Source organism: Nelusetta ayraudi, unplaced genomic scaffold (assembly GCF_046127955.1).
Source record: "Nelusetta ayraudi isolate G7.1 ecotype Tasmania unplaced genomic scaffold, CSIRO-AGI_Nayr_v1 ptg000033l, whole genome shotgun sequence".
NCBI lineage: Eukaryota > Metazoa > Chordata > Actinopteri > Tetraodontiformes > Monacanthidae > Nelusetta > Nelusetta ayraudi.
This window is the reverse complement of record NW_027466083.1, coordinates 5,686,745-5,714,425: the sequence shown is the minus strand read 5'-3', so window position 1 is coordinate 5,714,425 and position 27,681 is coordinate 5,686,745. Positions and strand designations below refer to the sequence as shown.

At 47.1% G+C, this 27,681-nt stretch overlaps 1 protein-coding gene and 1 long non-coding RNA gene across 6 annotated transcripts; both read right to left on the bottom strand.

Annotated features, from left to right (window-relative positions):
• Positions 1–295: 295 nt before the first annotated feature.
• On the bottom strand, positions 296–27,681 carry larp1 (La ribonucleoprotein 1, translational regulator). Of its 5 annotated transcripts, XM_076031878.1 has the most exons (22): positions 27,004–27,681; positions 15,788–15,852; positions 14,574–14,639; positions 12,390–12,461; positions 10,406–10,562; positions 9,450–9,584; positions 8,909–9,061; positions 7,765–7,927; positions 7,574–7,611; positions 7,467–7,531; positions 6,833–7,007; positions 6,542–6,723; positions 6,132–6,230; positions 5,695–6,021; positions 3,660–3,783; positions 3,292–3,488; positions 3,046–3,152; positions 2,798–2,955; positions 2,570–2,714; positions 2,379–2,488; positions 2,160–2,287; positions 296–2,013 (listed from the first exon to the last, which is right to left on the bottom strand). In XM_076031878.1, the coding sequence occupies exons 1-22, from the start codon at positions 27,404–27,406 to the stop codon at positions 1,810–1,812; spliced, it is 3,273 nt and encodes a 1,090-aa protein (XP_075887993.1). In that variant the 5' UTR covers positions 27,407–27,681; the 3' UTR covers positions 296–1,809. The 5 variants fall into 5 exon arrangements, with proteins under 5 accessions (XP_075887993.1, XP_075887991.1, XP_075887992.1 ...); XM_076031876.1 differs by having other exon boundaries at positions 7,467–7,611; XM_076031877.1 differs by having other exon boundaries at positions 6,132–6,215; positions 7,467–7,611.
• On the bottom strand, positions 11,442–11,808 carry LOC142891941 (uncharacterized). Its single transcript, XR_012927341.1, has 2 exons — positions 11,762–11,808; positions 11,442–11,731 (listed from the first exon to the last, which is right to left on the bottom strand). It is a non-coding gene; the product is annotated as an uncharacterized LOC142891941 (long non-coding RNA).

The window sequence follows — 27,681 nt, the reverse complement described above, 5'->3', positions numbered from 1 at the left end:
ATCGCTAAAAACACTGTAAATGGAACTTAAAAATAAAAATAAACACAATTAGGAGACATTTAAAAAAAAAGTACATACATTTAAGGCAAATATATATTCTGTTCTATAAACAAAAATACGTAGCAGGGAGCCGTGAGAATGGTTTTTCTTCATCTGTCCAATTCACATTTACATTGTTGGAAGAAAAAGGCTTTGATGATGTGCGCTGCCGGCTGTAGGTAGTGTGACGGCCAACGACTCGGCCTGCTTTTCTCTCTCTGCAGCGGGTGGGGAAAAAAGACATCTGGTGTGTGTGTTGTTTTTTTTCCCCTGTATCCAGCTTGGCTCTCGCTGCTACATCTGTAGCAGTGTCAACGTTTGTGCCTGCAGGTGAAGAGAAACAGGAGGAGGTGGCGGCGAGCACCGTAGGCCTGACGGAGACGTTCGCGCAGCACGGCGCCACCACGCAGGCCCAAAGGTTTTAGCCAGATTAGCATTTCGGTCCAGGATGAAAAATAAAATAATAATCATCGCTTCTTCAAGTAATCGAGATGGATGATTCCAGTCCAAATCGCCAGCAGGGTCACCTGACAGAGGTATGGATGTAGGCCGTCTGCCAGGGAGGAATAAACCAGGAAGCACCAAAAACAGGAAGGGACTCTCCACTGCAAATAAGTTTGTTTCTTTTTTCTTCTTCTTATGGAGGATGAGATGAGGGAGTAGGAAGGGGGAGATGGAGCAGGAAGAGGAGGCAGGGGAGCGGGCGGTTCATAGGCAATAAAACTTTCACCAGTTCAACGCATTTCAGCACAAGAAGCCACGACGTGTACGCAACAGGGAGGAAATACAGGACTTGTAACAGACAGAGTGACAGCTGGAAGACGCTTCGGAAAAAACTGGACAAGATGGACGTGAAATGGGGGAGGGGCAGGGTGGGGTGGAGGATAGTTTGGCAGCAGCGGAGGCAGCGGCGGCAGCAGCAGCAGCAGCGGCGGCGGCAGCAGCACCGCCGCCACCTGGTGGTCAACTGCTGGGAAATGACACCCAGATTGACGGGGAGTTGAAGGCGGCGTCTGCATGTGAGGAGGAAGTCAAAGCATCCAAATAAGGCAACGTGCACTAATCGTGCCCAGGCCGAGGGATTGGTACCAGTCTGTCTGTATCATTTGGTTGCTTGGATATTTTGCGCTCCCATTGTCCAGCCACAACATAAATCAAATATGTGTATTTCTTTTTTTTTTTGTTGTCGTTTGTTGTTTTTGTTTTTTTTGTTCTTTTTGCCCTTCACCGGGGTCCTGTGGATGGAAATGTCTGTCGCCGTAACGGTTCAAACCACTTTGGTCCGGTTGGATGTCTGAAGCGGCAGGCTCCCCTTGAGCGGGGCTTTTTCAGATGGTCGGCATTTAATTCAGTCTGTCATCCGAGTCTCAACACGTGGCAACAAAACGAAAAGATTTGAGATCGGAACGAGGAACCAAGTATCTTTTCAGCCAGCAGCCACTGAGGTGAAAGACTCCAATCACGCTGACAGAAAATGGGGTTAAAGAAAAGGAGAAAAAAAAAAAAGACTGATATTGCCCAAGCATCCAGAGGTTGGACTGGCAACCATCGTGTCCGACTCATCCGCGCCTTGCCTCGTTAAGACAAAAGGTCTCTTTTTTTTAAGCACAACTTAAAAATAAGCCATATAATAATCTGTCTCTTATCTTTTTTTTCTGCAAACAAAAGAGAAACAGAAGCCCCTCCCCCTGCACCCCGCCACCCTCCTCCAGTGGCGCAGACAGAACCAGCAACGTTGTTGAGTGTCGTTCCGGCTGAGACGCACAGACGTTACTTCAGTGTCTTGGCGTCGGCGGCGGCTCTCTGGCTGCTGGGTTTGGCATCATCCTTGGCTGCTGGGCCCTGGGCGTTGGGGGCGGAGCTTGGGTTGAAGCCAGCCTGGCTGTGGGGCCGGCTGGAGGGCAGGGAGGGGTGTCGGCGGCGGCCGTCCCCACTGGACGAGTGTCTCCTGCGGCCGCCTTCCTCCATGGGGGGCTGCGGGAGGAAGAGGAGAAGAGGAGCGAATGCAGGTCAGAAGGCCGAACGTCGAGTTCATTCATGAAAAACACCTTTTGTCTTTACAATTTTCCTACATTTAAAAATAAAGAAAGCACCAAAGTACCAGAGGAGATGCCACTTACGTCGATCCTGAAATCTTCCAGGCGTTTGAACTTGCCCAGGTACTCCTGCAGCTTGGGGTCGATCTCCAAGGTCTTGGCTTTGGAGTACTTGAGGAAGGCCCAGAACTTCTCCAGTCCGTACAGCTGGCCTGAGGTCGGCAGAAAGCAGCAGAAACATTAGCTGCACTGGATGAGTTGAAGTGCGTAACCTGATCACGACTTCAATCCCGGATCGCTCACCAGCTTCGTAGTCTTTCGAGGTTTCTTCTTGGAAGTCCTTAAAGATGTCCGGCCTGAACTTCTTCTCCAGGCCGTAGCTGTAGTACCTGAACAGGCACTCCAGTCCATACCTGCAGAGCACAGCAACAGTGAGGGGCGGCTCCAGAGGGAAGGCGACCCGGCATGCTCGGGCTCGGCTCAGGTTCTCTCACCTGTATCCTTCCTTTCCGTCCTCCACCACCAGCTGCCTGAACTCCTCATACATCTTCCTGTTGAAGTGATCTCGCAGGAAGAACGACCAGAAGCGGAAGAGCGTGTTCATCTCCTGCGATTGGCCAATTCCGAGCCGCTTTCGCTCTGATTGGTGGCAGAAAAGAGAATTTGGATGCAGTCGACCACAGAAAACCAGATTGAGAAGAGGACGCTGACGAGATGGGTACCGTTTAGGCAGCGTCGGCGGTACTTGTGGTAGACATGTTGCGTGAAGCCGTTCTCCTTGAGCAGCTCGTGTGAGGGGTGCTGGAACTTGGGGAGGGACTGCGGCGTGCAGCCGATGTTGCTGAGGACCGGGGTGCCTTCGGACGGGCTGGCGTTGGAGCTGAGGGACGCACAGAGAGAAGAAAAGTGACTTTCCTGCTATTTCTGCAACTTGAGGTCGAAGCCGAGAGCTGAACGTCGCGACCGTCACCTGACAGACGCGGTTCGGGAGCGATGCTCTCTGGAGTCCATCACCCAGCCCACGTGACACTCCATGGGAGGGTTGGAGCTGTGTCGGGTCTTCCTCTTCCTCGGCGTCTGCAGGGTCAGAGGGGAAGATTTGAGAAGGCACAACAAGCAAACCGAGCCACGTGTGGGATTGTCAGGAATGAAAAACAAACTTAAAAAAAACAAAAAACAACAACAATGCCCGACCATGGGGAAAAGAAAATCTCACCTTTGCGTCGACCGGCCGGCTCTCCTTCACCACCGGGTAGAAGCGCGGCGTCATGGTCTGGTCCTTCCGGTGAGGCGTGCGAGGAGTGCGGGGCGTGCGGTAGTTGGGCGAGTCAGGCACAGTAGTGGGCAGCGAGCGAGCTATCGAGGACGGCTCGGGGGCGCCGAAGAGCTTGTTCGCCAAAGCGTCTGTGGGGACTGAGGACAAGACGCAGCAGGAGGTGTCAAACAGAGGGGCGGTAATAATAATAATGAAAAAAAAACAAGAGCTGTTCAGGCCAAAAGACATAGAGGAAATAAATAGAAACCAACTCATAATTATCATAAAGATATGGTCTGTGTGTGTGTGTGTGTTTGTGCTGTACTCACTCTGGTGGGGTTTGGGGGGTCCGGGGGGAACTTCCTGGTTGGGGTCGACGGGGGGCTCCGGCGTCAGGCAGTCAAACTCCTCGCGGCTGATCAGGTGGACCTTCTTGAAGTTCTCCACCTCTTGCTGTGACACCAAGGAGAACACAGGTATTAAGTCAGTGACTGCTCTTTCCTTATTCTGCCCAGTCTGTAATCAAACAGACCGTAAAGATTCAGGAGAAGCTGTTTTTTTTCTCCTCCCACATTTAGCGGAATGCTTCACATCACTCCAATCTCACAATGTGCATCTCTTAATGACCAACACCTCTGCTCCAAAGCCAAACCCTCTGGGCAGCTTACACACCTCGACACACAGTTCAAGAGAAAAACTTGATAGAATCAGACAGAAAACAAATATGAACAACTTCACCGACCGACCTTATCTGCAGTAACCTGGAGATAGAGATGTAGCAGCAAAACATGGCTGCAATAAAAACCCTTTTCACCCTCATTCTCGTCCCTCTACCTCAACTAAAAGAGCAGCCGGTGAGTCACGCAACAACACCGACCCCTGAAGTTTCTACCGGTGGAAACCTCCGAACAACAAAAACAGCCAGAGCTCCTCCTACAGCTGCATCAGTGGCTGCAGCAGCAGCAGCTTCATGGAGCGAAAATCCTGCTTAAACAATCATTAAAAAAAAGGAAGAAAAAACAAAATCTCCCTGAGAGTTCAATCACGTCACCGAGGTCGCCGCGGTGGGACTCACACTCATCCTGGCGCTGAACCAAGTGTCCTCAGGTCTCCCAGAGTCCATCCTGGTCTCCGGCCACCGGGCCCAGGCCTCGCCGCGGGGCCGCCCGTGTTTATTTTTAAACAAGCCTCCTCTGTTCCACGCGCAGCTGGACGTGAGCTGGCCACCGCGTGAAGGTGCCACAATGAGCTCAACAATGATTCAGGGGCCGACAAAAAAAAAGAGAAAACCCAACAACAACAAAAGCCCTCTGCGCTCTCTGTTGTGTGCTGGGTTTTCCATATCCAGAAACAGCTCCAAACCCGCCCGTCACCTGGTCTTGAGCAGAACTTCCTCCAAACTGCCGGTGATGTAACGTGGAAGCTGTCGGAAGAGAAACTGGTGGCTGTTTGTAAATTTCACTTTCTGGTTAAAGTGCTTATTCTCAACAATTTCAGGTGTTTTTGTTGCAACCTACTGGACTTTGTTTTAAAAATGATAGAGTTTGCCCATTGTAAAAAGGACTGGCAGCAATAAATGAATCAAAATGTACTTATTACTTAAATTTACTTTAATTTTGTGCAAGAAAAAGCTACTTTTTACCAGTATGGGGCACAGAACAGAAGGCCCTCTTGTGGGGAAGATGACAACTATTTAGGACATTGCAGGGCTCAGTTGTAAGGCCTGCAAGGCCTCCGTGTTCCATACTGGCAAAAAGTAGCTTTTTCTTGCCCAAATTTAAATTCATATTTTGATTCATTTTTTGCCGCCGGTTATCTTTTCAAAATGGGCAAAATTTTCAGTAGTTCAGTAGTTTCAACAAAAACGGCTGGAACTGGCCAAAATAGTAACCAGACAGTGAGATTTACAAACACCAGCCACCAGTTTCTCTTCCAATGGATTCCACGTTACATCACCGGCACGTCGGAGTGATTTCTGCACAAGACCAGGTGAGGGGCTCTGTGGAGAGGACTAGTCAACTATACTAGACAAGTATAGGAGGCTAACGAGGAACCTGCAGGATGTACATTGAGGAGGAGAGCCAGCAAAGTCGTCCGACACCGCAAACGTGTTTGTCAAAGGAGACAATGACAGCCGAGCCAATACTTTGACCCATCGCATCATAAGAAAAGTCCGTCAGTGTTCTCTTTGTTTCACCTCTGTTCAGAATGATGTGTGAAACGCATCGTTCTGGAAGTCGAGCCTTTGTGACGCTACAAAAGGCGGCCGGCCACACGTCGCTGACACGCGTCTCGGCTGAGCGACAACAAACTAGACAACTCGCGTTTGTTTAAATAAAAATGGAAATAAAAGTAGTTTCTCACCTTGATGGTGGCGTACTCGGGCTCGTACTTGTCGTCCCACAGGTCCTGCTCGTAGTAGAAGAGCCCGTCGTTGATGACCTTCACCAGCTCGGTGCTCAGCTTGGAGCGCGACGTGTGCTGGCCTGTGCGGTCGCCACCCGGGTGCTTCCTCAGGTAGGGTGGCGTCTGCGTCACGATCAGGATCTTGTTGACGTCGTGGTCGTCGATCTCGCCGTCCGTCTCCTCGTCCGACCAGTCGGTGAACGTGTTCCGCCGGCCGTCCATCTGCACCATCTCCTCGTCGAACATGAAGTCCAGCTCCTCCGGCTCGTCCTGCTCGGCTCCGTCCTGAGATAAGTCGGAGGCGTCCGGTCAAAAATCCTTAGTTTTTTTCCTCCCCCTTGGTTCGCTAAAGATTAGAGGCTGCTTGGCCAGTTTCAACACTTGGTGGCGCTCACCTTGTTTCCTGAGGTAGCAGCGGCGGGTGAGAAGCTGAGCTGGGGCATCAGGGAGCGAATCACGTCGTCCTTCTCCTTTTGCTCCTGCAACAAGGGGGCCTGCGTCAGTCAAGCACACAGGAGGAGGAGAAAAAAAAAGGGAAGATGAATGGAAGATGACAAGACAAGAACAAAAAAAACGATGCCATGAAGTTGGTGCAGCATGTTGCAGTAAAACAGACGGCTTGGTCCAACTAATATTTTGTTGTACAGATGAGGACAATTTGATTTTTTAGTTCTAATGAATAAATCACTTTTTATGGATTAAATGATTAACTGAATGATTTTAGACAAACAAACTCAAACAACATGAAAAACCGCTGAATCGGATAAAAATAATTAAAAGCTGAATGAATGAGTGTGGACTTCACCTTCTCTGCGCTGCCCTTGGGCCTGGCTGGCGAGGGTCTCGGCCTCTTCTTCACCTCAATCCAGGACTCGGAGTCCAGGTCGGGGAGGCTGGCCGAGAGGCCCTTGGGCATGGTCTTGAGGTTTGACACTTCAGAGTCGGTCTTGGTCTTCTGCTTTATGGGCGTGGAGACGCCTGGAGAACCTGCGGCGGGTGGCGAGACAAGACGACTGGTTTACATAACCGAGCGAAAAGCTGTGATTTTTAATGAGCGTGTTTGTGTGAATGCAGCAGTCTGGGAGAATAAGTTTACCCATGGGCTCCTCGCTCATTTGTCGGGGGACAAACTCGGGGCAGTTGATGAGCTGAGAGAAGTCGGTGTGGGTCTGGTTGAGCAGGCCCAGGCCCGGCAGGGGCCACTTCTCCGGGTCTACCTTCCGCCGGATCTTCATGTCAATCACCTCCACCTCCTTGCTGTCCTTCAGAGCCTGAGGGGAGGGGCCACAGCTCGCTCAGGGTTGAATCACACACACACGCACACTCGCTGACGACTTCCAGATGTTCAGGTCTGAGCCAATCAACAAGGCCTGTCGCGATGGGAAATTTTGCCGGAAGATATATTGTCCCAGAAATTATTGATATAATTGATATTTCTCCACCAACGCTGTTCTAAGATCAGTTTTCACAAATATAATAAATATGGCCTAATAATGCAAGTGCACCCATTAAAAAAACAAAAACAAAACTTCATTGCTCAAGAATATTCAACAGTGAAATGTAAATAACAATAAGTAAACTGGACTGCCAGTCTCTCCGGCTTTTTACCCGTCTCTACTTTTTTGCCCAAGTTTTAGGCAAAATGACCAAGTTCCTTATTAAATATGGTACAATGAATCGACTTATTGATTATCGTAACAAGCCTACAATCAGCACAGCAGGCTGCTTACCTCCACGATGAGGTCGAGGTCGGTGGTGAGGGCCTGCACCCTGTGGAAACTGGCGATGAGGAAGATGGGCAGGAAGCCCTCCTGGTCCATCTTCCTCCGCAGGAAGAAGTCCCGCTCCAAGTTGTCCAGGCTGAAGTAGTACTCGCTGCAGGAGGAGGAGAAGCAGCGGAGTGAGCCGACAACGGCGAGTGACGACCGTCAATTAAACCGAGGTGAAATGCACCTCCACTCGACTGAACATCACGTTCACCGGGGCTGTTTCACACTTCACCACGTCTGTGCTTGTTGCAGAACTTACATCTGCCTCTTGATGTAGTCCTTCAGCAGGTCCTGGTCCACCGTGTAAAGGTCATTGCTGCTCATGTTGTCGTAGTAGTAGGTCACTGTGTTGGAGAACTTCTGGCCGTACGACCCGTCTTTCATGTCATAGGACTTGTAGCCGTAGTTGTAGTCAAAGTGGCCTTTGGAAGAGAGGAAAGGTCATTTTTAGAAACATTTAGGTAAACCACTTTTTTTTTCGGGTTCAGCAAATGTATTTGTACCATTTAACCAATTTAGTTTGAGTCTCTTTGCGTATAATGTGAGTGGGTCGTTGTGTTGTTGCCGTCTGTGTGAAAGGAGGATCATCGAAGCTCGAAACAATCATTCAAGGCAGCTGAAAAAGTGCCTTCGAAAAGGGGAACTTCCTCGTTCTCAGTCAGTAGAGAAGTTAAGAAAGAGGCAACAATTTGAAAAAGCGAGAAGAGGAGGTAGAGGGAGGGACAGAAAGAAAGAGGGGGGGCACTGTGTGCAAAACGGCTCTGAGGGGGAGGGACCCTGAGAATCCTGCCAAAACCAACAGGCCTCTCCTGCTAAACTGGAGGCTCCTCCTCATCCCTGTACGGCCTGCTTGCTACTACACTACCTCCACTTTTTTTTTCTTTTTCTTTTTTTTTTTTTACTGAAGCTGCCTCAGGGACACCAACCATTCCCCTCCTTCCCCACCCAAAGCCTACATTCAACCCAAACACCCCAATCCAGACAAAACATAGTAAGAAAAGAAGTGTGTTTCAGGAAGTGTCTGCCTCCGCTTTGTTTCGCCGCAGAGCGGCGAAACACAGGGAATTTTTTTTTTTCTTTGCAATGTCAATGCTGAGATCAGAGTTGTGAAAGTTCTCTTCAGCAGTGTTTTGTCAGAGAAGAGACATGTAAGAGCTCATCACTTCTGCAGCATGTCAGCGGGCCAAGCTCAGCTCCAGTCTGTCGGGCTGGAATGTGAGTCAAGTGTTGCTAAATGAAAGCCTCTCACGCCGCGGCGACGGAAACTTCACTTCTGCACTCGTAGCACAGCACGGTGCCGAGTAAAATATAGCACCGAGAGGAAACGCCTGCTCTCGAGAAAAAAAATGTGGTGGTGGTGGTGGAAGGCGTTTTCTGAACTGAGCCGGCGTCCGTGCACGTACCCCTGGCGCCGCCTCTGCCCCGGCCGCGGCCCCTTCCTCTTCCACGGCCACGTCCTCTGAAGCCTCCGCGGAACGGCGCCCCCTCGCTCTTCACGCTCGACACCTCGTCGTGGTCGTCACGCCACTCCCGCTCGTACCTCTGACTGTGCCAGTCTGCAGCGGGGAGACACAACACGACACACACTTGACGTCAACGCAGATGCAACACGTGCGTGCGTGCGTGCGAGCGGTGGCGCATGGAAGGAAGTCGGGTTGTTATAAAAGGACGAGCAGAGCAGTAGTAGCTGATTTTGAACGTGCACGCAGGCCAGTTTGATGTTCTGCTCTTCAGACGGATGTGCAACTGACCAACATATTATATGACCAAAAGAAAAAGACTGTTATTTAACTTTATTTCACAGGATATCAGTTGTTCCATTGTTCAGGTCAAAAAGTCGTAGCTTGCAGCATTTACAGCTCCTATAAAAACCTATTTTAAGACGTTTGAGTGTGGCAGCTGCAGCAGGATGTCTCAGCTGCCGCGGTGCAGGATGACACTGACCTCGGAGGTCGTTCCTGGCGTTGGGCGGCAGGCGGGGGTTCTCGTTCTGTCTGCTGTTGTTCCTGGAGGCCGAGCGCTCCCTGGGACCCTCCGACTTCACCTCGATCATCAGGGGAACCCACTTCTGCTTGTTACCTGACGGACACAGAGAGGCGAGACAGTTGGTGGCGGACGCCCAGTGACCAGCGAGTCTTAAAAACGTCTGCTGGATTACTGAGCAGTTGGGCTCAGTAATCAAAGGGGAATATATTCTAAAATGAATGAATTAATCCATTTTCAATACATGCTTATTCCTGAGCTCACGGGGTAAATGAATGAATGAATGAATGAATGAATGAATGAATGAAAAAAATAAAATAAAGCAGCATTTGGCTGTTTAACGTGAGCAAAAGGGAAACCTTTGCAAAATAAACACAGCCAGCGTAAGGTTTTTAATTTAGCACACATCTATTGCAGTACAGTCGCTGGCCAGCAGGGTGCATTAATAAACTGTTGCTTATGGCCTATTGCACAGGTGTCTAGGTGGCAAGAGAGATTTCTGTGTCTGTGTCTGTGTTTTCCGTGTGAGTCAGCTGACAGAGGAATGAGGTATGAGTCACAACAAGCGACAGTATTTGCTAAATTTCCTTTATTCTGGTGAATCTGTGAACTGGGAAAAGGAAGGAACAGCTGAGCAGAAGGTGCCTGTAGTTTAGGATATTTAACAGTGACAATCCTCTTAGGTGCTTTTTTCAGTGGTCTTAAAGCTGAGATCAGAGTTGTGAAAGTTCTCCTCATTGAAGTTCATTCAGAGAAGAGACATGAAAAGCTCATCACTTCTGCAGCAGGTCAACAGGTTATTGTTTTGTTAGTTTGTTTGAATTGTCCTATCGAGATGATACGCTGTGATGTCCTCCGCTGGACAACCTCATACAACGAGGCTCTCAGTAAAAAAAAGCTGCGAGTGCCACCCTCACCTTTCTTCTTGGGCCCGTTCTTCTGGGAGTCGTCGTCGCCATTCTTCTCCTCTCCAGAGTCGTCCGACTTGGCCTTCAGGTTCTCCTTGCTCTCCTCGATGATCTCCCTTTTCTCCTTCGACTCCTTCTTGGTCATCACCATCGCCTTCTTGTGGCCCTGGGGGGGGGATGGTAAAAAATGAGACAATCAGGGAGGTGCTGCCTGTCAATCCTGAATTTAATTTATAAAGGGGGAAAAAGGAGGGAGATTCTGAATTCCGGTCAAAAGAAGAAGAAATGAGCAAGTTTTTTTTGACATGAAAACAATTTTGTCTCGGTTATCACATGCACACGGCGGAAGGCAGGCAGTAGATCAAAAAAAGAAAAAAAATGGGGATTCAATTTTAGCATTGCAGCCAACCTTGTAGGCACAGTAGCATCAGGTGGTGGTTACAGTATTCTCTTTTAATAGCAGAGTACGCCATCCTTCTACGCTCTTATTAAATGTATCACAGTCCGGTTGTCGCTGAAGCAGCTCGTTTCAAACCTGCGGCTCATTGTGTCCTTATCAAAACAGCGACTATCGTTGTTGTGTATTAGAGTCCAGACTGCTGATCAATGCCCAGCCCCTCATTGGTTTAGTCCGTTTGGACCCTCTTGAGGACCACATCAGCAACTCTGGGCTCCAAGAGAAGAGCAACATGAGGCTCCAAAACCGGACCCCACACACACACACACACACACACACACACACACACACACACACACACACACACACACACACACACACACACACACACACACACACACACACACACACACACACACACACACACACACACCTTGATGAGATCATCGGTCAGAGTATCACATGGCCCGCTAATCTAATCACAGTGAACCCAAATGCAGCACCACACACACACACACATGCATGAAAACAGAGGCACAGGCCCTTTGTGTGTTGCACAACCGAAACCTGAAAGGATTCAAGCACAGCCGTTTTAAAATGTTAGGGTTACTTGAAAAGGAAATGCACTCATTCAAATGTGTCTCTTTCCTCCGCTCATCGCACTTCTTTCTTCAATTTCTCTTTTTGCGTTCTTGCATCATAGCTTTTAATATTACTTTCATTTTCTAATTCAAAAAGAAGAAATAGTTATCGACCCAGTGTCAACCTACTGCGTGTAGCAATTTAATGAATATATTTTTAACGTTATGATTGTGCAACTGCAGCTTTTTCTGGCTTTGGCAAAATCCATATGTTGTAACGTTCAAGACAATCCTCTTCAAAAAGAAACTCAACTTCTGACATCAATGCAAGATACAGACAAACCTCCTCATTTGCCCCTTTCCACACTAAAGGCTGGTTTGTTGCACCTTTATTGCATCCAAGGCATTGGAAAAGAACAGGCAAATGAACGGCTACAGCGGTCGAGGAACCAGTGAGGAACCAGTGAAGAACCAGTGAGGAACCAGCTCAAAGGAGAATCGGGGCAAAATGATCATCCTAGTTAGCGATTTGCCGTTATGTCTTCAGCATGGCCTTTGGGAAGGAATATTTTGGCTTCAATATTAAGGCCAGAATTAAAGTTCAATTCCCAGATCCCAAACACAAAGAGAGCGATTGTTCTTCGCAGCTTCTATCCTGCAGGGGGAAGTAAACGGAACAGAATAGCACGACGGCGTCGTCTCAACGAGAACAAGTGTGAAAAAAGGTGACAGAGGATGAGATGAAATGAGCCTTCCCTCCATGGGAAGTGGTCTGGACCAGACGGGAGGTCAGCAGCAGACACGATACAACGTGGAAGTTTTGGGGATTTTTTTGGAATAAAAAAGGAATTTGAAAGTAAAAGTGCCAATCTGGACGACCTCGCAGTCGCCAAAGGATGACAGAGACTAACGTATCCACCCTGGTGGGCGTCTGTCGTGGTGCCTGTAACTTATTAAGAGGTTTGACAAGCGGGTAGGCCGGCTGCAGGTTGGACAGGCTCCGGGTTGAACTTACAGTGGGCTTCCACGTGTCTCTGACCTGCCTGACAGTCGGCGGGCAGGACACGGTCCGTGTCACTGCCTCCATCTGAACAGAAGGAGGGAAGAGCAGTTTAGAGGAGACAATGAGGTGGAATGTGATGCTCACACACACACGAGCGCGCACATGCACACACAGCGACGCAAGCCGCCCACGCACGCATTCTGCGAGTGGGACATGGAGACACGAGGCCTGGATTCGAGTCCTTAAAGCACTTTGAGGCGACGAGAGAGGAATAAATGTGTATGATTGTCGTTTCTTATTGTGAAGATGAGGGAAAAATAAAAAATAAAAAGAATGATTGACTCATTTACAAGGTTTCCAAGGGGATGGAACCTCATCAGGGCTCAATCAAACTTCTTACAGGTTTAAAATACTAAGCATGTGTGCAGCAGCTGTGTATACAGAGAAACGCTGCAGAAAATGTAGCAAATGTGGTGACTGCAAACATTCTTCAGTTTGAAACTCAATTAGATATAAATTCAGTCTCGGGATCGACTCCTCAGTGCATGTTAGCGGTGAAAACCTCCAAAGTGAGGCCTGCCTGCCTGCTCTCCACCCCCCCCACCCTCCATCTGCATCATCTGTGGCGTTGCATAATGCTCGGGCTCCCCAGGAATAGCCTGCGCACACATCCAGAGGTGCTTCACTGACGGGGATCCCTAAAAGGACATCCCTTCCCTCTTCCCCCCTTCCCCCTCCCAGGCCTCGCAGCGCCCCGGGCACCACACCTACGACTGCTGCCACCCGACCCGCCCGTTTATTCCTGGCTGCGCTGATGATGTGACCCACATTTCCCAGCCCCGGGCGCCTTCCGTCATGTCCGCCCAGAGCCAGCTGCCCAAAGCAGGGGAGGTGAGAGGGGTCGCTCCCCCACTGACACACTGCCGGCCAGGAATAGCCAGCGTTGCCGAGGGCCCGACTGACCGCTGAGGCTACTGTAAGGTGACACACATTGGACGCATCCCAGACCGAAGGCTGAGCGAGGCAGCGGAGGAATGAGGGTAGGGGTCAGGAGGTGGAGGTCCGCGTCTGACCCCGGTGGGACCACAGCTTCATTAGGAAATTGTGTAGGATCTTTACAAGGAATTCTTTTTGTTGTTGTTTTTTTTTTTTTTTTTAGTAAACTGAGGTTTTAAAATGTTCTAATGAATTTTACCTCTTTACTAACAATTTATTAGAGAATGAAAAAGAAAATTATCCGTATATGGGTGATTTTCACTTTAACAAGTCAAAAATATTACAGTGTAAAATACTGCAAGTCGTGCTGTCTGGCCTTTAATTTGGCTTCATAAATGTAAAAATGTTTACAGTGTTTTAACAAAAACAATGTTCTTTAATAGATAATAAATAAACTTGAGTCTTCAGCTCATCACTTAATCACAAAGTTGCAGATTCGAGATTTTCGGCCAATTTTTCTCCAACTTGCTTTCAAAACTATTGAATCTATGTTTAGAAGGAACAAACCCCAACACAGGACTAACCAATTTTTGGTTTTTGGTCGGTTGCCAAAGGTCAGCCATTTTTCTTCAGTCCAACAGTCCGTGTAAAAAAAACAAAAATGGCTGAGATAGTGGCAAGTGTGCACTAACACTAGCCTGCAAAAATAGAAAGAGTCGGTCCTGAAAACAGTCAAGCCGGGAGAGAACCACTGGCTGACTGGAAGTGCCCTTTAGCTGATGTGTAATTACAGCCACCAAAACCAAAATACTTATTGTAAGGGGAAAAAAGGAAGAAGACGAAGAACAAGAAGAATGGATGACTTCTACTCGGGGAGGATGTGACGGTGGGCTGCTCCCCCTGATGGCTTAATTATTATCATCTGTGACGGTAAATTACAGGGTTACTCCAGATGCTACAATAAAGCTAATTATTCTTTACTCCAGCAGGTCATCTCCAGACGCACCTCATGTCCGTCACTTTCAACTGAAAGAGGGAATAAAACCCGATCACATCTGTTGCTCTTCCCTGCTGGGCCACTTCTACCTGTGACTGGTGTGATTTTAAGGTTTGACGCTTGCGACGTTTTGTAAAATAGTTCAACGTAGAATTCCGAACTAAAAACTGTCTCCGCACCGCAGATTCCAAGTTCTGCCGCTTGGTGAGCGTAGGCACAGTTTCGATGAGACGCCTCTTCTCAAAACGGGCACCGACACCTACCTGCATGTCTTTGGTCGCAATCTCTCCGGGTGTGGGCCAGCTGTTGGCGTCGGCGAAGTCTCCGACCTGAGCAAAGCAAACACACACAGCAAATGATATGCAGCGTCACTCAGGGCAATTAGCCACCACGACACAAACGCTTGTGTAATAAATATCTATCATTAACAATGCATCACAGGAAATAACAAACCTTCAGGTTTATGGGAGAGGTGTGACTACACAACTCTGAAGCAGAGCTCGGCCAACAAAGGCTTGAAGGATGAGGGGAGGGCGGACTGACACTCAGGAAGTGATGGTTGCGAACTGTTCAGCCGCGTAAAAAGCAATAAGCAACGTGTAGTGTAGGGCTGCACGATTTATTGTGAAAAAAAAAAAAGGTGATCCCGATTCGTACTTGCAGCGATCTCATTTCTGAATTGGGATGATTCCGTCATGTGTTTTTCATTCGGGACATCTGCTGAAAAAAGATAAGCGCTCCTAATTTCTCCTGCGACATTTTCATTCGGCACATCACCCGCACGAAAACAAGCGCTCCTACTTTCTCACTCAGCAAATGTACCTCGTGAGGAGGCCCAGCCAATCTGGCGTCAGGTGGGAAAACCATCTGCTGTGTGAGAAGCTCTGTTTTACCGACGACGTCAACGCGTGAAATGCTTTTTAAAAGGAAGACTTGTACAGTCAACAAGATTGATTTAGAAGAAAACGCGTCGGCCCCTGGGGAGAACAAAATAAACTGTCCTGGTACCGAAATTCAGATCACATTCCGAGGTCTGGAAGCTTTTCGGTTTCGGAGAAGACGACCAACGTCGAATGAATGTTACACGCATCAAGTGTTTTTTGTTTAATCGCAGCACGGCAAGGAAACGCTACATATTTATCCAACCGCCTCAAACGTCACCACAGAAGAAGCTCGTACCACTGGGTGACGTGGTGGGTGTTTTTGTTGCGAGGGCGTACGCCAGCGCGCGTGCGTTCCAATGGCCTTAGCCATGCGTCTCAATCGGAGCTGGAGAATTTGCTCATATGTTACATAAGTAACGTGTTCACATGCACTTCGGTTGTCTCGCTGTAGTTGGACGAAGCAAATAATTCAGTTTTTTTCAAGTGTCAAAAGTACGGAGTGATTTAGAACATTTGAGCAACAGACACAGTGAGTGATGTCCACTGAATTCATCCCTAGTCTGTGTGGATCATTTTCTCAGACTGACACTCACCTTCCCTCCACGTCTGGTCTTTGGGGGGTTCCCAGCTCTCACCACTTTGGCAGGTCCGGTAGACTCTGTGGAAACACATTCAGATATTAAACACCACCGCATGAGATTATTTGCAACACTGTAGACAGAAAACTCAGACAAATAATCTTCAAAAAGCCAAGGGAGCAAACTCAAATGTTTTGTCTCAGATCAGTTTCGCTCGAGTTACTGCTACAGTCTAATCACTTGGAGCCGACAGACAACAGCTGTGTCGCGGTCAGAACTTTTTATTAGGGACGTTAACAATGAATCGATTATCAATTGATTGTCAATTAAGAATTTAATTGTTGAATTAGTCAGAATTAATTGAACATTTTCTTCCCTACACATTTTTCATTGTGAAATTTAGGTTCTCAGGAAAAATTGATTGATGTGGTCAATCAACTGCCGATTAATTAATGAATCGATAATTTGCATCCCTACTTTTCATCATTACTGGAAATGAGTGACAGCGCTCACCAAGGAAAATTCAACACTTTTAAAGATCTCTGTATTAAAAGTTGAAGTAAAGATGTAAAACGATTTTAAAAAGCCGGACCAGGATGGAAGGATAGAAAGAATCCAAAAAAAAAGAAGAAAAAAAAAAGCATGTTTGTGAAAGCACAAGGCTTTTCAGTGGCACATCATCTGATCTGAAGCCACTTGGCTTGCGGGTCACACACACACACACACACACACACACACACACACACACACACACACACACACACACACACACACACACACACACACACACACACACACACACACACACACACACACACACACACACACACACACACACACACACAGAGAGAGGAACGCAGAACAGGAGAATTCACTTCCTCCAGCAGGTTTTCACCACACAGACACTGGATGAGCCGTCAGTGCTGGAAACTGTCCTGTCCGCAAACATTTACAGTTGAGACCAAGCTCCATTAATCCATTCAAATGTTTTATGTGTGTGTGTGTGTGTGTGTGCGCGTGTGAATCACGTGGAATGAAAATAACGCCAGCAACTCGATGATATGGAAAAAAAACCTCACCAGCTCAGACACAAAATGTATTTGTCTACTAAAATAATAACTGGTTTGTCTGCAATGAATTAGCAGAATGTTTGGTCTTACATGCAGCTTCCTAGCACACAGCCCTATAAAAATACAAGAACTTAACACAGCCGCTTGCTGTGTGCCGCAGTCATGTATCCTTCGGGGAGTTTCCTCCCCGAAGTGACACAAAGAGAGAGAGTTTGAATATTGGCCTCGCCAACATGAGATCATGTCCTCAAAAAGCTGCCGTGCTGAGGCAGAGCAGAGCAGAGTGACGGCAAAACAGGAAGCAGGCCGAGTATTTACAGTCGACGGGGGGCGGGCTTGTTTTTTTTTTCATCCAGAACCAGTTTTCCTCAAGGTGACGAGAGGAATTCTGCTTCCTGTTTGTTTACAACCACGTGTTCCAGGTTTTTATTACGCAGCGAGCGCAGCATCAGTTTCCAAGAACAGCGAAGCTCTTTTATTTTGTGACCCACAGGCAGTTTGTGGAATTCTTCCCTTGCACTTTGGCCTTCTGTAACACTTCTGACACATTTTTAATTGTGAAATTTTGGTTCTTAGGAAAAATTGCTGCTTATCAATAATCGTTAATCGATTGATACGGTCAATCTACAAACGATTAGTGAATGAGTTGATCATTTGCGGAGGAGGGGAGAAACAAATACAACAAATGCATCCAAGGTGCAGTGAATCAAGCAGAACGAGTCGATTTGGGACCTCCGAGTTTTCAAGACTGGCATCGACTCTGCTTCTGAGACTTTTCCGCTGTAATATATCACAAACACAAAGGCTGTCAAAAAACAATCCTGAACTCAAACCAAACAGCGTCATCAAAAATCCCACATTGAAAAGTTCACACAGTAGTCCACTTTTCTGACTTGCGCTATTCATGGCGCAGGAAGGGAGATTATCCTAAACAGGCAGCGTCATCTGAGCCGTAGTTTCACAACTAAGGCAAAGAACAGCAGCCCGACGTAGAGGTCTGGTCGGTCCCAGCTCGGTGGTTTAGTAAATCAAGTCAAGGACTCAGTAGAATTCCTCCAGTCATAATCCACGCTTATCTGCTTAGCGCGAGCAGCAGTGGCGTGAAAAGAAAAATGAAAATCACCCTGCTGCTGTTGCTACTGCTGCAGCTGCTGCTGACGGTGCATGACAGAGCATGTTTGACATGCAAATGCAGTGTCGTGACTGTGGGATTCACGGCAGCGGCAGTGGTCACTGACGTCTCATTAGCGAGCGCATGAGCAGCTTTGTATCCGATCCTGGCAGCCAATTTTCTAAGATTTCTAACTCACCAGGTGAAGCCGGGCGATTGATGAAACACTATTGTATGTATATTTACTTAAATTGTCAAAACTGCCATTGTCTGCTGAAATTTTAATGCTGCATTGTAGCTTTTTTTTATATGGTTTTTCAAGAAATGGCAAAAAAAAAAAAAAAAAATCTACCAAGTCGTCAGAACAGAGACAGAAAGTCCTTCATCATGCAGCTGGGTGAAGCGTTTGAGGTTGGGGAGGCCACACAGTGACCACGAACGTCCCCATCACGTGAATGAAAGGGTTTCACTTGGAAGAGAATTTGTCTTAAAACACTGGGCTTTTAAAAGGAGTAGTTCCAATTTTTAGCACAAAAAAGCATCCATCTTGGAAGATAAATTTCAATGATTGTGATGAGAAGACGGGTGAACAGATGAACGTTGTAACTTCACACCTCAAATACCACTAAAAGGTTTTCACTCTCTCATGAGGTGGTTTTTCAGACGTATCGGTGTAGAGGAATATCGCAAAAATGCCATGGAAACACTTTTTTTTGCATTTACACGTCACCGGACGTGACTTACAGGGTCACGTGACCAGTTCGCCTCAAGACAAATGGTGCGTTACGTTTGGATGGCGGAGGAGACAGAATATTTTTTTTTACAAGTAATCAAAGAGAAAAATATAACAACCATTCTTGACAGCGAACAACATTGAAATGCAGATGTGTGCAGTACCGCCATCCTCCTCAAGGCGGGCTCTCGCGGGACGAGATTCTAGGAGAATTATAGTGTATGCGCTTCACACCATTCAATGGATAATAAAACCTCTCCGTCTCAACTATGACACAGAAACTCTGAGCTGACTTTGATTTCTACTGGACAACTTTTAGACAAAGGTTTAACCCACCAGAACTCATTGCGTTCTGTGTCTAAAGATACAACACTTTACACAGACAAATTCTGCTCTTTTTCAAGTGTACCTCCACTTTCTGCACACCCTCCCTCCTTCTCTCATCTGATCTTTCCTCCCTTCCCCCTTTTCTTTGCCACTCCTCTTCTTCACCTGTTATTGGTTTTGTTAGTTTGCTTGTTTGTTTTTTGACCAGGTCATCTGGTCCTGCCTTGATCTCTCTGGGCACTGTTGTTGACTGTTGTTTACTCTTGGATGGTGACTGATGGAGATTAAACATGTTTCATGGGAGTCTCCCGTCTTTAAGTGCACCGTTATACAGGTACTACCAGAAAAAATTTTGAATATCAAGTAAAAGTTGTTTTATTTTGGCAATTTAACATAAAAGATGAAACCAACACATTTTATTGAGCCATTACACGCAAATTGACATCTCGAGCAGTTCCTTGTTGTAACTTTGCTGATTAAGATTTTCACAGCTTATTAAAACCACAAACCCACAAACTCAGAATTATTATAAAAATTTGAGGGTTTTTTTTAAGCTGCAAGACCTGATCAGCAAAATCCAAAGAAATAAAAACTTGAAATATATTGATTTGCATATTATTTGTTTATATAATATGTCAAATTCACCTTTTAAGTTGAATTGCAGAAATAAAACAACCTTTTCAGGATATTCTAATGTTCTGTATCTGTATCTGCATCTGTTCTTGCTTACATGTCAGTCTACGGCCTGGGCCTTTATAAACCACGCCTAGTTTAACTACGTACATACATAAACTGTATTGAGACAATTTCTACATTGGCTTCCTGTGACCGTCACCTGACGTGGTCACTCATCCAAATTCAAACCATGCAACAACAACAGCAACATGTGCAGCATCTATTCGGACTGTTAGCAAGTTGACATTACTGCTCCAGTCCACGTCTCACCAGAATTGCAAAACAAACACCACCAGTTAATTGTTTGTTTGAAACTCACAGCAACAGCATGAGAGGAGCCTGACAAGCGTGTCGCTCTCACTGTAACGGCGTTATCACAGCGTAATGTTCTGGACTGCGGCAGAACGTTGATACGACCATTTCAGTCTCTTGGGCTCAAGGACGCATCAGGTGAGCTGCAGGCCGGCATATGCGCTGGAGAAGAACATGGACGAGTACACGAGCAAGAGGAGAAGAAGGAAAGGACCACAATTGACCACAAATGACTCACAACAAGTTGCATGAGCAGGAAGACCCTGTGTGGTCAGGACTGGACTATAATCTGATACCCGAAGTGTTCGGCCTCGCGAGGCAGAGTTGGCCAGAAATTGGACGGCCAGCTTCGGACTTTCGCCGTTTGAATCTAGTCCAAGATACACCGAGACAAAACAAATACTCACGATGAACTAGTGAACCTGGTTGGCATGGAAAATGTCATGATGCAGGATTTTCTGCCACAAGGACACACAATCTAAATGATTGAGATGAAAAATTGTGATTGACGGATTACAGTGCAGCCGTTGACAGCCAACAAAGTTTGCCGAAACCCTGATCACTGCTCGGTGGGGATGTTGGACACTTTCAACAATGTTAAGGTTACGTTTGGACTTGCTAATGTGGAAATTGTGACTTGGTTCATGTTGTGCTTGTCTGGTGGCTTTCAATTAATTTAGGTCAAGACGGCACAACAAAGACAATTTCTGCTTTCCGGGGCTGAAGCCCCCACAAGAACACAACATCTTAGCACGTGTTTGTGAGTGAACAGCGGTCTGTCTAGAGCCCTCTCAACAACTTGCCTTTCAGTGGCAACCGAGCAACCGCAAACCAGGGCAGGTGGTCACACCAACCGCTGGACATTGCTCTTTCAGTGTCGCAAACCACGGTGCTCGCCGACCGGTTAGGATGAAACGACCCCTGGCTGGAAATCCTCCACTGCAGTACAGTTTGGCAGAGGAGCCTCTCCGCCTCCTCCTGGTGACGCCTCAGCGGTGTTTCTGCCTCAGGTGGTCTCCAACGACAGATTCCCACAGGGCCGCTCCGGCGCAAACCGGTGACGGTACCTGCTCTGATCCCACAGGGTATCGCTGGGGAACCCTAAAAATAAACTCAGTGCCACGTCGGCTGAGCACTCTTACACAAACAAGGCTGCGGCATTGGGAAACAGGCCTGGTGCGCTGCCAGATGCTAGTACTTTCTGTGGGTAGCAAGGCAACATGATTTTTCTAATGACTCGGCTGTGTCTGTTGCACCATGTCATTTCCTCCTACGACACAACACTAAATGGCAAAAACACAAGCAGACCCTCTTGGAATCCAGAACAAAGTCATCTGCAATTGTAAGTAACAGCAAAAACTGACTTGGAAGAACCAGTAACAGACCAAAGAAGGAAAAACAATGACCAGGTGTTCTACTTACTTGACCCCCCGCCGTCCTCCCACATTTCTAAAATGAAATGTGTGTTTCGATTGGTGTAAAACTTGAATTGATGGCACGCCGTTGGTTGGTCAAAGGTGAAGGAGGGAAGTGTGCGAGTCAGCAGAGGGCCGCTGCCTGATGGTGTCACATGATCAGCGTGGTGACATTCCCTCAGGCACAGTCGGCGCTCAGACGGGAGCGAGATGGGACAGACTGGGAGGAGTCTTCCCTGCGTGCGCAGACACCCCACACTGCAGACACACATTGGTCAAGTCCGGCTTATGCAGCGTCAGTGGGTGGGGCCTTCAGAAGAAAAACCCCTCCCCCAGACACGGGCCGCCACGCTGAACTGCTGATGATGCTTTCAGTTTTATTTAAAATGCTCTTGATACTTGACATGTTCATTCTTAGCGCAGCTTCCTTTTTATTTGAAGTTAAGCTGTTATCACATAATACTGGCTGTATGCGCACACACTCAACTCAATGGGATTTTGACAGTAAAAAGCATTATTTTATTTATATATAGAAGTTTCTTTGCACAGCCGGTCCCCCCTGTTTGCTAATGATCTGAATCCGTTAACAATGACTCAACTACTGCTGCCAGCTTGCACGTCATCCCACCAACAAACTGGGCCAATTAAAATTCCAGACTGAAATAACTCTACTAAACGTCTGTGGTGTGTTTATCCATTCACACCTTGGTCGCTCAGTCGTGGATCAAACGCCCACCCCACCTCTGCCCACCCCGTCCAACAGCACTGCGCTCACCATGACTCCTTTAGACAAGCATGAGGTGTGGGATTGTTCAAGCAGGACGCTAATCCATCAAACAAGACACATCCTAGATGCAAACAGCCCACACCCTGCAGCAGGGACGAGCCACTATCACCGAGAGCAGACGCAACATTCAGGCTGATAAATACGCAGAGCCGCCTCGCAGAGAGGGTGGCCGCCCTGTGCTGCACTAGTTAGCATAGCGGCAACTTTTATTGTGATGCAAAAGCACCTTCCCCTCAGGGCACAACAATCAGGTGAAACTTAACTTTCTTTCAGTTGTACGAAATTAAAAAAAACTTTGACTATCTCTGCCTGAATGTGGAGGAAATTAAAATGTAGGCTACCGTAAAAACGTTTGACAGCAAATGTGTCAACCTATGACAATATACAAATAAGCGGCTGACACAAAAAAAGAAAAGGCAATGCTGCGTCCCAACACCTTGTGAGCAAAGCCAGAGAAGGATCAGCCTGCAGAGACAAAGCTGCTCGAGGGGTGAGACAGCGATGCTAATTGTAAAGCAGCAACACACACAAACACGCCAAACAAACAAAAATCTTTTGTGCTTTAAAACACACTCAAAACTACGGACAAAATATTTTTCATGTTTAACTTTAACATTTTAACTCACAAGAGGCTGCTTCATTTAGCAACTCGGTTGAGTTTGAGACACCAACTACTTCATTTGCAAGTGTGACCAAGGCCTCCAGGCCTCCAGAATGCAAATGCTCTGCACCAAACCTTCAGTTTGAATTCACACAATGGACAGGCGAGTCAGTCCTGACTCCCTGATGAGTGTCAGGAGATATTTTACAACAAAGCAGGGAGGGTTTTGGTAAGAATTGATGTCACAGTATTTCCCCCTAAAATAGGTTTTGTTGTGCAAGGGTCTAGTGTAGCATGTATGAGAGGTTTTTAAACTGTGAGGCCTAATTTGTGGCAGTATAATCTTCCTCGATGAAAAAAAAAGTTTTCCCTCTTGTAAAGCCAAGACAAAACAATATGACCAAATAAGAAACTTAGTTAAAGTTAATGATGCGTCAGTGTATCAAACCAATCATAGATATCGTTCTCTCACCATCTGGAACACTGTTTCAAAGATACAGCACAAACATTACACTCCCTGTCTCAGTCACTCTCAAGGTTTCATCATTTTTACTTCACAAGTTCAGAAAATTTTACTTTTTTTTTTTTATTATCATTGGCCAAAAATATTTGCCAAGGACTGCATGCCTTAACCACAAATATTAGACAACTCTTAAATGTTGCAAAATCATTCAAAGCCCTCAGAGTAAACGCAACGTGCCAAACTGTTTTGAAAGAGAATACAAGAGGTGAACTTCAATTCTTCACAGTAGGAAGGTGCTGCAAACAATCAGCAGATCCTTGAGTTAAGTGAGCAATTCCAACAGCCTCAAGAACTTCCATGGAGTATTTATGTGACCTCACACCAACAAAAATACCATGGACAGAGTGAATGACTACCTGAATCTGTAATACTTCTGCAAATGACAACATACGTAGAGGAAAACAAAATGCCTTTGGATTTAAGGCAACAACTTTTGAGAAGCCTGGCAGAAAAATTACGTTTGCACACGAACCATGCAATGCAACACAGAGTGATAATAAAATATATATTTTTAAGGAAAGTGTAAAGGCTTATGGTGAAGACAAACACAGACGTTCATTCTGTATGTTTTGCAAATATCTGGTAAACAACACTGCAACATCATTGTCTTCTGGAGAACAGTCTTGGACCAAAGTGGGGACAAAGAACAGGGATGTCAAGGTGAGATAATCAGAACAATCATTAAATAGTTAGACCTATTCATGATGGCCAAATAGATAAGATCTTTCCTCTGTATACCGATACAACTATTATCCATCAAGGCAACATTCTAGTTCAGCCCTTTCAGAGAGCCAAGACGTACAAAAGCCACACAAAGGCTCCTTCCAACCTTAGCAGTGCAACACCTTGACTATAATGCAAAATAGCTTGTTAATCTTGCGCTTCCCAGGTCCTAAAGGTCTGCTATGAAAAAGACGCAATATAAAGCTTCACAAACAACACTTGATTACTACTACTAACTCATTCAAGGAACTAACATCCCTTAAGTCTTACTGCTAGCATTGTTCTTCCATTTATGATGTGTACAGTAGGATTACAACATATCAAAAACTTGTTTAGGGAGTTTCTTTATTAAAAGCTACATTTACAGTGCAGTGCAACTTGGAGAGTCTTGGTAGCTCCTTCAACTAAGGGAAAACTATTTCTGAGGTTAATATCTGGTACTAGACCCATTTTTTTTCCCAGGACATGAAATTTGAGATTCAGTATTTAATATTTGAGTGAAACCTGTTTTTATTTAATGACTTAAATTTGAATAATACATGAAACGTGTGCAAAAGGTGTTGTAGGTGTGTATTTGTAACACTTCGGCAGTGTTTACTTGTTGTTTTACCTGTCAGTTGCCTTTTTCTCCTTTCTCACTGCCTGACATGAGGAAACCAAAATAGTCCCCTGTGCAGTTTTAAAACTCACTGGAGCATCAGCAATTTCTGCTCTACTAAAGGATCTATCAAAGCAAATAAAACACAGAGAATGGTGAGTACACCAGGGCCCGTAGTAATGTAGTTTATTTCACCAGCTTCTCTAAAAACAAAAAAGTGTTCTTCTGCCTGCCTTTAGGAGAAGGTCAACCATGTTTCCACATGATGCACTCACACTACCCCCACACCACCATGACCACTCCACCCTCGTTAAATTCTACATGGTTTAGTTTCTTGTGTCGTAATATCCTCATTGTATTGTACTTTACTGTATTTCTATTATTGAAACAGTTTCTATGCTGGGGAGGGGGAGTGCCAATTGGTCCAAGCCTTCAGCACAAAGTTAGATTTAGTGCCGATCTGACAGCTTCTGGGGCTCATCCAGCCAGTTCACCCAAGCAGCTGCAGATCAAGGGTACAGGACGTACTAATAGGTGCCTGAAAAACGCAAACACACCAGATGGCAAATAAAAAGTCAATACAAATTGCTGTCAGACCATGTGGCAGTATCACGATGACCAGACACGGGAAATACAGAATACAGGCCAAATTGAAGCAGACAAGCCCGTAAGGTGAAGACCATAGAGCACAGTTTGTTATCTTGTATATACATATGAATCACCGAAACCATGCGGCTGATATGTTGTAATGATATCCTCCATGTGATCAGTTTACACGAAGGAACAAAACTCCTTTAAAAATCCATGATCAGCGTAAAAAGACTGAAATATTGCTGGTTCACCCGGTAGCTTTTATGCTAATTGAAAACTAGCAAGACTAGAGTGCTTTCTGTGACGCTGTTGGGCAACTTGCTTGACAGCAGTATTATTAACAGCAAAACCCAGAGAAAGCATAATTTAACTCGGCGATAAATGGCTACGCTGGCCCAGCTCACCCCCGAAATGGAAAAGCTGGCTAACCCACTAGCCTCCGAGCTAGCGGCGTCCATGCTTTTCGCTCTGGGAACACGTGGAGTGAACACGTGATGTCTCATAACAAACCTGCTCCCTTTTGAAGGATAAAGGAGCACAAACATTATATCGGGCGCGGGGAGCACAGCGTTGACCACTGGGCGAACAAATATGTAGAGCTGACGTATTTATGCAGCGGACGACTGCAACAGAACAGTAGCAACCTGGGTGCTAGGCTAACAGCAGGGATGGGACGGGCTTGGCGACGCACTAGGCCAAAAAAAGACTGAGCACTATTGTTAGCCGGCTAAGCAGCTACGGAGTCGGCCAACCGTGTGCCACTTCTTCTAATTGACACTGGGCGGATGTGTTTGTTAATGGCTAACGTGGTTGCATATGCTGAACTCCCAGACGCTAGACGTGAAAGTCCAAAACTGACCGCCGCCGCCGGTACAAACACACGACATGACGTGTGTCGGCTACGTTGTCGCTTTAATATGTGGCTAACAAGAGACTTGAGCACACGAGGGAGATGATGGACACGACGGTGGTGCAGATTGAATGCGGGAACGTTCAAGCGACGACCACGGTTTTCTTTTAGCTTTAAGGCTAACGCACGCCCTCAATGCTAACACTCGCCTACCCGAAATGTCACATCCCTCCTGCCGTCCAAAAACGAACAAGTTGGACAAACGCACATAATCTGCTGTGATTAGATTTGCACAGCACCGCACTTTTACGGGCGTAGCGCAACAACACAAAGTGTGCTTTAACGTGCAAGCACGGTGTTGGACATGAAAGGAATCCCGTCTTTATTGCACCCTGTGCTCATCCAGTACAAGATTAAACGTGATAAGAGACATTAAATAAGGTAAAAGTGATAGAGCCGATCATATAAATTCAAAACAGCGGGGGGGTAAATGCACCCTGGTCATTAACAGTGAAGGCAAAGGGAAACTTTAAGTCTTGTTCTTTTGAAAATAAGCTACGGTGAATGATCATCAACTGCGCTGTCGCTGCTCGTAAGGGCGTGATCCCTGGTGAAATGAACCACCCATGGGTCCACTGTGCCACCCTGAACGCCCAAGAATAGCGTTCACCGAGAGGGGGGAGTGGAGCGAGGGGTTTCACTCCAATTATATCCAAAGCGTAAGGGTGCAAGACGGGGACGAGCGTGAAACCGGCGTGCTTATGCCCCTACTCGGCGTCTTCACCTCGGTAACAACCAGCAACGATAATAGCCAGTACGTCTGGTGTGACTGCACCTGGACGCCAAGGCGGCCACAAAAACAACTGGTCAGCCGAGTGAAATTAACACGTAGGGAAGGAAAGGGAGTGTACGAACCGTGATGTGTCTGTCCGTTCACGCTGACCACGGTCACCGCGTTCATCTTCCTAGTCCACGGGTTCACCTTGGGCGGGGGAGCCTCGGCAAACTCCTTTCTGTCGCAGCTCTTGGTACTCTCCTCGTTCGGCTTGTCGTCGCTGTCACCGCCCGCTCGCTCCTCCACGCTCGCCCGCTCGGAGGTCTCCGTCACGGGGGTCCCTCCTTGCCCAACGCCGAGGCTGCTGTTGCTGCCGCTGCTACTGCTGCTGCTACTCCCCTGGTCGCCGACACCCGTCTGCTGCCTGGCCCCGTCGTCCCGGCCGCCCTCCTCCTCATCCGGCTCAGCGTGGATCACTTTACCGTGCTCCTCCACCTTGGCGAGCGGGTTGCCGGGCAGGCGAGTCTCCACCTGAGTGGCCATTTCCCCACCACCGTCTTTCTTCCCCCCTTTAGGATTACCAGTCCTCCCTCCGGCCCGAATTCGCTCTCAGTGTCGAAGAAATGTTGAGGGTTTTTACCGCCTCCGTCGCTCCTTCGATCAACACGGCTTCGGTCTAAGACGCAGAGCAGCCGACGCCGAGTTAAAACATAGATAAAACTTGAGAATTGTGTCCAGGAGGGCTCTCGGGATTACAACCTTAACCCTACCACTAGCAACATGGATGATCCCCACCACGCGATAGAGGGGCGCGCGCA